Source organism: Neolamprologus multifasciatus, chromosome 14 (genome assembly GCF_963576455.1).
Source record: "Neolamprologus multifasciatus chromosome 14, fNeoMul1.2, whole genome shotgun sequence".
Lineage (NCBI taxonomy): Eukaryota > Metazoa > Chordata > Actinopteri > Cichliformes > Cichlidae > Neolamprologus > Neolamprologus multifasciatus.
Window position 1 is genome coordinate 9135053 of NC_140452.1, and position 13659 is coordinate 9148711.

The following is a 13659-nucleotide window of genomic DNA, read 5'->3' on the forward strand; positions in this document are numbered from 1 at the left end:
CAGAAACTCCTGACCTGACCTCATATATCAACCTGTCCATCACCACTGCAAACAAGAAGGTGCTCAGAGCCTGATGTAATCCCACGCTGCACTCATTTGAAGGTCTGCAGTGGTGAGGTGTGGTACTGCACATCTCACCACTGGCTGAGTCTGATCTAGTGACAGTCATTGCACTGGCCTTATACATGTCATGCATCAGCCTCACATATTTCTCTGTCACTCTTGACTCCCTCATACAGTACCGCAGTTCCCCTCTTGGAACCCTGTCATATGCTTTCTTCCATCCACCGAGGCACAGGGCAGCTACTTTTGACCTCATTTACACCTCTTCATCAACACTATCAAAGTAAGTTCAAATAATGCTTATCCAAGCTTTTATTTTGAAGAAAAGCTTTCCGGAAGACACGTCCCTATCGTGACGTTGCTGCAAGTGCGGAAGTAAATTAGCTGACATACCCACATGGTGGAAATGGCTGCTGATGGGGAAAAACAACAGGGCCACAGACCCGGCATATACAAACAAAAAAATAAAGGACACAAACATGGCAAGCACCGAACGAAAGGAGAAATTGAAAGGGAAAACAAAGGCAAGTAGCGTCCAGCTGCACAGCGTTAAACCTGGGGCTTACATGTGTGTTGTTAGCATGTAGCGGTTGCTTCTGCAAGTACACGTGTTGGGCTTTAGGTGCTCAGTCCTTTCAGTACAGTATCTTATATCGTAGCACTTTTCTTTTAAAGGTATTTAATGAAAGTCTGTATTCGCTTACAAGCCTCGTTTGGTGTTTAACTGGAGTTTGCCAATGAGCTTCAGCCATTTAAACGCGGTCCGGGGGTCTTCCAGATATCCAGTTACTGGAAAATCAGAGGACTTAACACTCTGTATTACACTGAGAAAGTTTATCATTAAAAACATTTTTGTTCTATTTAAATTCAAGCTCACATTCCGACTTGTAGACGTTTTACACGTGATTTGAATGATCGTCAGATAGTAACACTATATGTCAAGTAGTACAGCAATGATAGTTTATGCTATAATTTAATGTTAATTTCATTTCATTCAGCGTAAAGCTGTACACAAACACATTTGGACACCTTGTAGCTTAAACAAATATATTCAGGCAAAAGTCTTATATCTTTAAACAAACCTAAATTTTGCGGATTAGTGAATTTGTCGGCATTTTACATTTATTGGAATGTCTGAGATACAAAGTAACGTGGACACAATTATTTGAGCACACGTGATTAACATACAGCAAGATGACCCAATCGTGCCCTAAAGAGTACACACAATAACCCCCACTGCTCAATAAAAGCCAGGAATGTTGATTTAAATGACTGTGAAGTGTCTGCACTGCAGTTAAACTGGATTCCAACAGAGGGCGCTCCACTAATGTGTGAGAATAAATGATTTTCTTCGATAAGCTCAAAGACCTTATGTATTATGGCTGATGGATAATCATCCAGCCGGCTTGTGCTGCTATTCAACATCACATATGCTGTCAGACCTTGGCAGTGATGTGTCATTCATCAGTATATCAGGTATAAATAAACCCCAGTCTCAAACGGAAAAAATATAAGGCACATATAAGGCAGTGTGGTAGTTAAAAACAACAAAGGAATGTTCGTCTCATTGTTGTTCATTCATGCTTGTATGTACTGCAGTGGTATCAAAGTTGGTTAGTAAAAATAGTTTAACATAAACAGAACAACATAATGGAAAATTATTTCAGTTAATTGATATTTATGATTATTATGACTATGGATTTGTTCATAATTTGTCTTCAATATGAAATTCATTATTATTCATTCACTGATGCACATGTGTACTAATACTAAATGGTAAATGTCAGTCATTGTACAGTCTGTATTGTAATATGTTTTATCAGTTACATCTGCAGTAATGCATATTTGACAGATGGCAATTGGCTTTAAAAGCTAAACAAGAATTTAAGTGGACTGTTTAATGTAAGTAATCATTTTATTGGATTATCAGAGTATAGCACTATAGTCTTGTCTGCAGACTTTAGCCAGCGGGGACAACAGCAATTTTCTGGGGGCTCTTGGTGAAACCAGCATATCAGTTTCAACTACAAGTGGGATACAAATGAAAACCAGAAAACTCTTGGAACAAAAATTACTGTTTCTTGTTTATAGAGTCTGCTTTATCGCTTGTTATATAAGGTTTGACACATAGCTGTAAAAAAGAAAATGTTCTAACAAAGCATAGTGTCATTTCTACTGAATTCATTGACTATGAAACAAATCAGTACTGTGCATATAAAATTTAGTCCAGTTGTCTAATGTGTGGTCTTTTGCTTACTTTATTTATATCAGCATGACCCTCTGGGGGCGGGGAAGCTTTGTCTGCTGCAACAGCTGCGCTGTTGTGTTGACTTGAACTTCATTCTGCAGGTGTTTTTGATTGGTTGCCTTGCCAGCATATGTTTTAAAGCAGCAAAGATATTGTAAAAAAATCAAACGGCCGATGTTCACACACTGTTCTTGTATCTGCCGAGATTTACTGACATCTTAGACTTCAGCTGCTTTAACATTGTGCAGCAGAGTGGAGCATGATCCATATGTGTGTGTTAGAATAGAAGTTCTTTCTAAACAGCAAGGTTGTGGGTTGTAGTAAGGCCTATATTAAAATAATACTATACACATTGTATAAATTAATAAATAACTTGTGTTGCTATGTCTCACAGGCAGAGTGTCGGTGACAGTCCTTACCAAAAAACAGAGGAAGGAGCAAAAGAAGATGGACAGAAGGCACAAAGCCAACCAGCTGCGCAAGAATAAGAAAGACATGGTAATTTAAAATATCACATAATGGATCGCTGTTCTTAAATTCTTAATGTAACGAATCTGGAGTTGCTTGAGTTTCTTTCTTTCTTCCCAGGTCCTGACAGAAAAGCGACGTCTTGGCAGCAGGGATGGTCCTCCTCATTTGGTTGTTGTGGTGTCCCTACATGCTCAAGCCGATGCTGGAGCCATCACTAAGCTGCTTCGTGGAGAAGGCGCTGGGGGCATTGTACATCATGACCGGTGCATCAGTGGCGTCAGTGACAGTTTTGGGCTGATTCTGCCTCGTTTTAAACAGAGGTTCACCTTTCTAAGTCAGAGTACAGGTAAGCATTAGAAAAGAGATTTCCTTTGGAAAAAAAAGTGAGCCAGAAGTAGTGTTGCTTCTGTGATATCTATTGATGTAATTTTAGTTTATCAAATGTAAAAGACATTACAATTTGAGAATTTTGTTCATAGAATAAGTAAACATCCCTGGTAATGCTGGCACACTGACATACTGTAGAATACCATAGAAGAATAAGAAGTTAAGTCAGATATGATACTGTACTTTAGATAGGATTTTTTAAAATCTATTTATATTTTGTGTTGTAAAATTGATGTTGTGTTCAGTAAATGACATTCTAAAACAAATATTTTAAAAATGTACTCGGTTTGTTTTGGTGTGTGTGTCTTTAACACTTCTGTAATCTCTTTTTATAGCTGACATGCACTCCCTACTGGATGTGACAAAGATTGCAGATAGCCTTGTATTTGTGTTGGATTCTACTGAAGGCTGGGACACCTATGGAGACTATTGTCTCTCTTGCATCTTTGCTCAGGGTCTCCCCAGCTATGGTAATTATAAATCTTTCTTTCTTTCTTTTTTTAATTGAATTGACTTCGTTTCTGATGTGCCTCTACTAAGCCCTTGTCTCTCTCCCAAATTCAACCTACATAGCACTGGTGTGTCAGGGTGTGTCCGAGCTCTCTGTGAAGAAGAGGGTTGAGTCCAGAAGAGCTTTGTCAAAGATCACAGAGGCCCGTTTTCCTGATGCTCGTCTCTTCCCGCTGGACTCCGAACAAGATGCCACACTACTTCTCAGACACCTGGGGACTCAGAGACAGAGAAAGTTGGGTTTCCGCTCCAAACGGTCACATCTCATTGCTCAACATGTCACTTTTACACCCAACAACCCTGTTGATAGTACAAGTGGAGCCACTGGCCTGGGCACACTCTGTGTGTCCGGGTATGTCCGTGGCCGCCCTCTGCGGGTTGACAGACTGATACACATCAGTGGTCATGGTGATTTTCAGCTCAGCCAGATTGATGCCCCAGTAGACCCTCTTCCTCTGAACTTAACAGTGTCCAGACCACTGAAGCCGAGCAAAGGAGGAGATGTTGACATGCAGGTAGGTGTTGCTGCTTTTTTTTAATACTTTAACTTGGCAAATGTACATGCAGACCTGATAGCGTATACTTTATTAAACAATAAATTATATAAATGACTTCATTTATTACTCTACTGCATCACCAAAATTAAAAAAAATTTTGGGGGGGAATTTTACCTAGCTTTGGACTTTTTTGATAAGTTATATTATGGATATTTGTTTCTCACTTGTGGACTCAGGCATGCATTTTCCACACTCTATACAAAGCATAGCTCCAAACTTGAAGCATGGAAACCTGTTTAACTTAGGTAATCCACTACAACTGTCAGCATCTGTTTTTATCAGTGTAATATTACTGTTGCATAACAATTGGAATGTACCCCTGCTAAAAATCTGTGCATTTTCCCCACGGTGTTTTTAACCGTTAAAACTAATTCAAAGTGAATATAATGAATGGTGGTCAGTTGGTTTAAATGCGAAGTGAGATTTAAACACCTTTAATTGTTTTGGAGTGTTAGTGCATCTAGTTTAGTTGATATGGGTCACGTTTACCTGCTCATTTGTGTTTCCCACAGGATGGAGGTGAAAATGAGGCCCCTGTGAGGGTGCTCATGAAAGCGGACCCATCCAACAGGGAGAGTCTGCAGGCAGAGGCTGAGGTGGATCCCATGGACGGAGAGCAGACATGGCCAACAGAATCAGAACTGCTGGAAGCTGAAGGTGAAGAAACAGAATTTATAGATAATGCTCTCAGAAAATGATGATGATGACTAAGATACAAAATGACAGATCTTGTGTTAGAACAGTCACACTTGATTTGAAGTTACAACTATATCACTTTATACTTTCAAGTAGTGGGAAACTGTCTGACTGATGTAAATATATATAACTTAATTGACAGTTTAATAGACACAACAAGCCAGTTAAACAAAGACTTTGCTATAATGTTATTGATGTACGGTAAAAATTTGGATGGTTACACATAGCTGAAGTAATTCAGTCATTTCTAGTTAATAGAAATGAGTAATGTGCTTTTCTTGATGTAAAAGTATACAGTTTATCATGCCAGGAAAACACAGGATTCAAAGTTGTTTTTGATGTTTCTCTCTTTAGAAGCCAGGAAGAAAAAACGTGTAATGAAGGTCCCTAAAGGAACATCAGACTATCAGGCCACGTGGATTGTTGATGAAGGTGAGGAGGAGAATGGCGACATGGATGAAGAAAGTAGTGACAACGATGATGATGATGACATGATGGATGAAGCCATGGATAAAGAGGATGGGGAGACTGACTCTCAGGTACACATTTAAAGTCATTTTGACATAAGTCTTTAATGACACAGTGAAGCAGAAGATAAATAAAATGCAAGTATCAGTTTAAATGTTCCTTTTTTAAAACTTTTCACAAAAAAGACGGGTATAAAGTTTATAATGATACAACAGCCTGGCCTTGCAAAATACAATACACTGAAAAATGGGCATTAATTTAAATGGACATAAATAGTATTTTTTTTTTAATAAAGCTCAGGTCAGGATAGAATCTAAGCAGAGACGCTCAGACATCTCTTTGTTTAGCCAGCTCGTCTGTCTAGCCAGGTCTTGAGGTCTACTGGTTTGTTAACGAGGCGTTCCCAAGCCAGCCAAGATGTAGTCTGTCCAGCTTGTCCTCAGTCTACCTTGGTCTCTTCCTGGGTTGGACATTCAACTCACCTAGGAAGCATGCAGGAGATATCCTAGGCTCATGCCCTCACCATGTTAACTAGCTCTTTTCAATGGAGGGGAGAAGCAGCAGGACTGTGAGTGACTCTGCTTTTCACCCTATCTTTAAGGCTGAGACCCCCTTTGGAGGAAACTAATTTCCCGTGCCTGTATCCCTGTTCTTACTGTTTCAGTAACTACAGCTTTGCCTTCCTGCTTAGCTTTCTTCGTAACGGCAGTCTGTTTCAGTGCAGATACTGCACTAATCATCTTTCAACCTCTTGCTCAATTCTTCCCTGACTTGTGAGCAAGATTTAAAGATACTTGAATTGCTCTCAATGGGGCAGGTTCCTAACTTGGGGTGGACACGCCATGATTGAAGAAGTGCTCTGTTTCAAGCCATGAGGCCTGAGTAGGCTCAGACTAAAAAAAAAACAACAACACACGAGTCTGCCTACCTGTGGGTGCACCACCAAAAATTAAAGCTGGATAATTTACCACTGTGGTAAGAATAATAAAGCATGCTTACATGCTAAAATTGAATAATTCAGAGAAGCCCTTAGTCCGTAGTATCATATTTAATAAAACGTTTAACAGCATTTTACTGCAAAACAAGGTACAGTAAGTTACCAAGTACTTAGATAACAACGCTTTCCGTGGAAAATACCAGAGACTCACTACAGGATTCAGATGACTTGATTACGACAGGTTTTTCATTCTAGTATGGATGATGTAGAGGATTCGTGTGTCAGTGATTGTACAAATGTTGTTATATTTGGAATTTTTCTTTCATTTCTCATTTAGTAGTTTGACCAGAAGTTCAGCCAGCACATACCTTTTATGGTTATTTTGTTGCGCGGGTCGTGTTGTCATAGCAACAGTGTAGCTAAGGTCAGGCGGTGCAGTCCTGTGGAGGATGATGAGGATGGTAATTTGTGAAGAAGCAATAAAGTGTTGGCGGTTCCGGGGCTGAAGCGGTGCATACGTGACCCACAGGCAGTGCACCTCACTGCTGAGAGGCACTGTTTATTTTCTCAGTGTCTGACTCTGGCGTGTAGTGCCAGGCTGCTCACCACAACAATAGTGTTTGGAGCAGGAATCCCAAGAGAAGCCTCCTGTCTTCCTGTCTTGTGAACAGAACTTCCTGTCTGGACGAAGGGAGGGGTTGGCCATTTATTTATTTCCCACTCCGCTTGAAAAGAAGTCGGGGAAACTTTCCTTATGCAACAGGTTCATTACGATCTGTGATTGTTATTAGCATGCATTTGATGTCAAAGTTAGCGCACAGGCATACGTATCTAGACGAAGGTAACAATAGTGTAAAGGGTACTTCAAATGATAATGATTATTATTACTATTGCAGCAAGGATGTTGGAAAGGTTGTGAATCGGCTGCATGCTGAGAGCTTTCCGCTCTTGCGTCTGGCTTCTTCTGTAATTTGCCAGCCAAGGGAGCACAGCAAAGCATGTCTTCTTTGATGATTCATTTCCTTATCCAAATATGTTGCCCTTGGATGCTCAATTTCTAGATGTTGTTTTAAGAGTGGATGTCTTGCACTGGAGAGTGTTGTTACGTAACACGCCGAATTCAAATGTATGCAAAGCAGGGATTCCCATAGTTTGAATTCGGGCAATTACTTATCCCATTCACACATACAAGGCCCCTCAGTGCTGTTTGTTTATTGTGGCGGAGTTGTTAGTTATGTTACATAAATATTTTCTATAATTAGGATCGTTTTGATGTTATTTGTTTTCCTGCCATTTGTGTCTGGTTATTGTTAATACTGGCAGCAACTAACAAAGTAAGTGTTTTGTAATAGTAGGACAACAATGTTGTACATTAAAGCAAGCAGTAAGGCTGGGCGATTTTGTTTTTGGCTATATCATGATATATGATATATATCATGATATATATCATATATCATGATATATGATATTTATCATGATATATATATATATATATATATATATATATATATATATATATATATATATATATATATATATATATATATATATCATGATATATATATATATATATATCATGATATATATATATATATATATATATATCATGATATATATATATATATATATATATATATATATATCATGATATATATATATATATATATATATATATATATATATATATATATATATATATATATATATATATAATATATATATATATATATATAATATATATATATATATATAATATATATATATATATATATCATAATATATATATATATATATATATATATATATATATATAATATATATATATATATATATCATGATATATATATATATATATATATATATATATATATATATATATATATATATAATATATATATATATATATCATGATATATATATATATATATATATATATATATATATATATATATATATATATATATATATATATATATATATATATATATATATCATGATATATATATATATATCATGATATATATATATATATCATGATATATATATATATATCATGATATATATATATATATCATATGATATATATATATATATATATCATATATATCATATGATATATATCATATATATGATATATATCATATATATCATATGATATATATGATATATATGATATATATCATATATATGATATATCACATATATATCATATATCATGATATATATATATATATATCATGATATATATATATATATATATATATCATGATATATATATATATATATCATGATATATATATATCATGATATATATATATATATATATATATATATATCATGATATATATATATATATATATATATCATGATATATATATATATCATGATATATATATATATATATATATATATATATATATCATGATATATATATATATATATATATATCATGATATATGATATATATGTGATATATGATATATGTGATATATATCATGATATGTGATGATATATATCATATGATATATATATATCATATATCATGATATATAATATATATCACGATATGTTTAACTAGCCTCCAAAAACAATGTTATATTCAACCATATATATCATTCATACGGTCACTGTCTGTGGTCAGCACAGACCTTTTTTTTTGTCGTATGGGATCGCTTTGGCAAACGAAGACGCCAGTGTGATCTGCTTCATGGCTGGTTTATTTAAAGTTTTCTGTGGTGTGTGGGGAGATGTTGACATGCGGACTTTAAAACATTCTTCATTTTGCAATGGATGACTTCTCCGGTGGTGGAATAAATTTGTGGTGCTGCGACCTTTTGTGGCAATGGTTTTATGCCATGTTTTACAAATTATGGCATTTTGTTTGACATGCTCCTTTTGAAAACCAAACCACTGCCAGTAAATGGTTCTCTTTGGAACTAGCTCGTTTGACTCGTCTTCAGTTAAAGTCTCATTCACTTCCTCGTCTGAAACTCCAGCTGTCACCATATTTTTTCTTATCAGGTAGAATATAAACACGCATACTCAGCGCAGTCTGCCATGCAGAAAACCTTCTGCTTTGGAGGGAGGATTAATCATGCAGTCTTTTACAAAAAGCTCATAAAAGCTTAATATTGCCAGGGCAGTTTATACTCAATGGTTCAGATAGACCCATTTTAACCGTCGTACGTGGAAAAACTTTTGATACATGAAGTATATTCAATATATTGCCCATCCCTACCCAGGACACCTGTTTAACTCAGTATATTAGGATTAGAAGCTCAGGGTTTTAAAAAGAGGGAGCCAGACTCATAGCTGGTAAAAGGTTATTTAAAAAAGTTTTCAGTGGTCTTGTAATTTGAAAATATAGTTTGTTTGTTATCTGAGTTATATCTACTATATAATGCTGAAATTTGGCCTTGGCACAGAAAATTCCATATAAAATTTTGTTTGGGTGGCAAAAATGTCAGAGACAGATGTCTTAAAGTCAAGGCCAATCAAACTAAAACTACTGTGAGGCTAGCCGTATTCCCCTTGTGGCCCATGACCTTCCTTCCTTCCTTGAATTAACCAAGTGTTATCTCTGTCACTGCATTTGCTGTTAGTAGATGCCAAGGCATCAAAGCTTGTGAAGATCACTAAAAATGAGTACAATGATTGTTGTGTTTATGGTCAGAGAGCAGCTTGCATTCTTTGTTCAAACCTCTTGTACTAAATTTGTCCTGTGTCCTCTCTGCCCAGGACCCAGGTTCATGCTGTGATTCAGAAGAAGAGGAGGAGGAGGAGGAGGAGGAAGAGGTGTGCTCCACAGAGCGAGCGGGTGCAGATCAGCGCTATGATGAACATATGGATGAAGCTTCCGAAGAAGAAGGCCTAAAACGCTACCGTGACGCTCGAGCCAATGAAATGTTCCCCGATGAGGTGGACACGCCCCTCGACACTCCAGCTAGAATTAGGTCAGTAGCGTTTCTTTTATGTTTTTTGTTTCTTTTACATTTCCTTTTGGGATGAAATATTTATTGTTTCCTGTTTGTTTGGGTTGCCGTCCTGTTCTCGCAGGTTCCAGCGTTACAGGGGGTTAAAAAGTTTCCGCTCGTCACCTTGGGACCCCATGGAAAACTTGCCCCTCGACTATTCGCGTATATTCCAGTTCCAGAGCTTTGAACGCACTCGCCGCCGCATATTGGCTGAGGCTGCAGCTGAGGAGGATGGAGCCATGGTAAAGTAGACAACAGTAGTTGTCTTCAGCTGTAAATGCTCTCATGTTTAACCATGATTTTTGGCTTCACTAACTCTGCTGTCCTCCACGTTTCAGGATGGCTGGTATGTGACCCTGCACATCATTGATGTGCCTTTTTCTGTGATGGAGAGTGTCCAGTCAGGCAAACCTCTGGTTCTCGTGTCTCTCTTGCCCCATGAACAGAAGGTATTCACATCTGAAAATGTTTCCTTTTTGTAAGAAAAGCTGCACCAGCTACACAGAATAATTTTTGCTGACCTCATGTTTTTTTCTTCTGTGCATAGATGTCAGTCATGCATGTTTTGGTGCGGAGACACCCCAGTAACACAGAACCGATCAAATCTAAAGAGGAGCTGGTGTTCCATTGTGGATTTCGGAGATTCCGAGCCTCTCCCATCTACTCTCAGCACACATCAGGTAGAAAACCTGCTGAATTCATCCAGTACATTCATCAGAACAAACGGCAGCAGTGATCCTGCATAAACAAACTTAAATCAAACGCATTGCCAGAGATGTATCAATTCAGGGCTAAGGGCTTGTAACGTCCAACTTCCTGCATTCTTGACTGACCGGTAACTGACTGATCAGTCTAACTAACATATCGTTTATTGCTTGGCTATAGCTATCAAGAAGAGATAAAGCTTGCCAAACTAAGTCACAAACCGCCATAATGTTTGTAACAACAAACCAAATCAAACAGTTAAATCGCCCTCACCGAGCTGAACATGGGCATTTTAAATAAGCTAACAAAGTAACGTGGTTAAAGCGAAAACTATCCAGAGTTTAGAGCTAGCCGCAAGCTAGCAGCCTCGGTATGAGCAAAAGATCTGACCAGTTATGACGAAAATTATGGAGATGAGAGAAAAGGATATCCTGTTATCTGGTGAGTTTATAAACACTTGAAAATTATACAAGAACCTGACATTTGCTTTGTTATATAAATATGTTGTAGCTGCTTCTGTTTGGCAAGGTAAAATATGTCAGGTAAAGGTGGATGTACAGCAGCTCTTTTTGCCTCTTTGCAAAAGCAGAGCACTTTATTTTCACTTGTTTCACTGAGAGAAGTTCCTGTAACTTACTGCAGTTGAGGGCAAAAATCGGTTAAAAACAACAACAACAACAAAAAAAAAATCAGATATCATAACCAGCCAAGATGCAGACTAAATGCAGTGTTTTAACATCTGGTTCATATTACAAGTAAATCTTGTAATATTGAAACACACCTGGTGCTAATCTAGGATCTATTATTCCACGAATTTAGTGATGATGGGTCACCTGGAACTCGGTGGGTTCATTGTACTACTTGATTTTTTTTATGATGTTGAGACGGTGTCCTTAAACAGAACCACCTCTATGCATTTGCATTACGGGAGTGCTATTACTGTAATATTTGTTGTTATAATGCTAAGCTGTGTTCTTTTGGAAAAAAATGTATAATAAGGTATCGTCCAGTAAAAAACAAACTTAACCTTTTTATTATTAAAATAACCTTTTTTTATTATTATTATTATTATTATTATTATTATTGACATTTTAATTAAGATGTGTCGATCTTAAGCTGAAAAAGTCAGAAACTGAAAAATGTCTTTCCACCATGTACGGTCGACTTTCGGTTCTTTACAAAACAAGAGCTGTTAATCAAGTTACTTTATTAGTATAATGATCTTAAAAGCTACTTCTGGAAACAAGATATCTGTTGGATATATTATTATTATTATTATTATTATTATTAATAATAAAAAAAAAAAAATTTCTCCACCTTTTTTTTCTAGCTGACAAGCATAAGATGGAGCGCTTCCTCAGACCAGATGCCCCCGCTGTAGTGTCACTGTATGCCCCCATCACCTTCCCCCCTGCAGGAGTCCTGCTTTTTAAGCAAAGGAATGATGGTGAGATGGAAAGTCCTGTTTACGTCAACACGAGCAAATTGAATTAGTGGCCTAGCTGCCCTCAAGTTAAACTTTAGACCATTCATCCTGTTGGTGGTTTTGATTAATTATCCACTTAAGCAAATTCTGTACTGGCCTTTGAGCACGTGTTCTTCTTACTGTGTCTTTCTAGGTATCCAGGACCTTGTGGCTACAGGCAGTCTGCTCAGTTGTGACCCTCAGCGTGTTGTGCTAAAGAGGATTGCTCTGAGTGGACACCCATTCAAAATTAACAGGCGCTCTGCTGTTGTTCGTTACATGTTCTTTAACAGGGGTGAGAGGACGTTCTCATACTGTTATTACTGTCACTGCAGACATAATTCCTAATTTTTTCATTAAAATTTTCTTGACTTTCTTTTACAGATGATATCATGTGGTTCAAGCCAGTGGAGCTGCGAACAAAATGGGGTCGGAGAGGTCACATCAAGGAGGCCTTAGGTGAGAAAATTTAAGAATAAAACCGTGTCTGTGTCTCTGTGCTTTATTTGCTGTGGATTCTCACTGACATTTCTTATGTTTCAGGAACACATGGTCACATGAAATGCGTGTTTGACAATCAGCTACGCTCTCAAGACACTGTGCTGATGAATTTGTACAAGAGAGTGTATCCTCGGTGGACGTATGACCCCTATGTGCCCGCGCCTTTAACTTGGGTGAAGAAAGAAGGCACTGTGGAAATGGAAGACTTGGATATGGAATAGTGGAGGGACAGAAGGACAAGCCATGTAATAACAGAAACATCCAAGTGGTTTCAGGACACTTTCAAAAAGCGGAATGCGTATTAAATAAATCTATTTTGATCCAAAGTTAAGCTATCTTGTTCCATTTTGCATCTAAGCCTCAAACATGCTGCAGAGTTTGTTTTGACCACTAGATGGCAGGAATGGATAAGTATTAATAAAGCTTCCTACGTGTTTGTAGAGCATCTCACTTTTTCTTTTTTACTAAATGGGTAAAAAAAGATTTGAGTCACTGCCTCTAAACAAATAGTTGAGTGCACTGAGTGCTTTATGATTAAACAAATCTGAGAGCTGGTACCACGACGACTGGGTGAGTTCAGTAATTTAACATTAGGCATGTATCGAGCTTATTACATGGGCGACTCTTTGAAGTCATGCATGTGTGGCTTAATGCCTACGCACATTAAAATGTAGAAA

At 37.2% G+C, this 13659-nt stretch overlaps 1 protein-coding gene across 1 annotated transcript; it reads left to right on the plus strand.

Annotated features, from left to right (window-relative positions):
* Positions 1 to 418: 418 nt before the first annotated feature.
* Positions 419 to 13422, plus strand: tsr1 (TSR1 ribosome maturation factor). The gene is made up of 15 exons (XM_085131660.1): positions 419 to 591; positions 2710 to 2809; positions 2900 to 3128; positions 3505 to 3639; positions 3743 to 4194; positions 4749 to 4893; positions 5287 to 5471; positions 10076 to 10290; positions 10394 to 10553; positions 10650 to 10760; positions 10859 to 10991; positions 12347 to 12463; positions 12636 to 12776; positions 12866 to 12940; positions 13025 to 13422. Exons 1-15 carry the CDS (start codon positions 461 to 463, stop codon positions 13201 to 13203), a joined length of 2508 nt encoding a protein of 835 aa, XP_084987786.1. The 5' UTR covers positions 419 to 460; the 3' UTR covers positions 13204 to 13422.
* Positions 13423 to 13659: the final 237 nt, after the last annotated feature.

Bases quoted from the DNA above. Each gene is read 5' to 3' on its own strand.
- tsr1 (XM_085131660.1), top strand. From the start codon at position 461: ATGGTGGAAATGGCTGCTGATGGGGAAAAACAACAGGGCCACAGACCC. The intron at 4,894-5,286 runs GTGAAGAAACAG...TTCTCTCTTTAG, and splicing joins AGAACTGCTGGAAGCTGAAG to AAGCCAGGAAGAAAAAACGT. The intron at 10,291-10,393 runs GTCAGTAGCGTT...CTGTTCTCGCAG, and splicing joins GACACTCCAGCTAGAATTAG to GTTCCAGCGTTACAGGGGGT.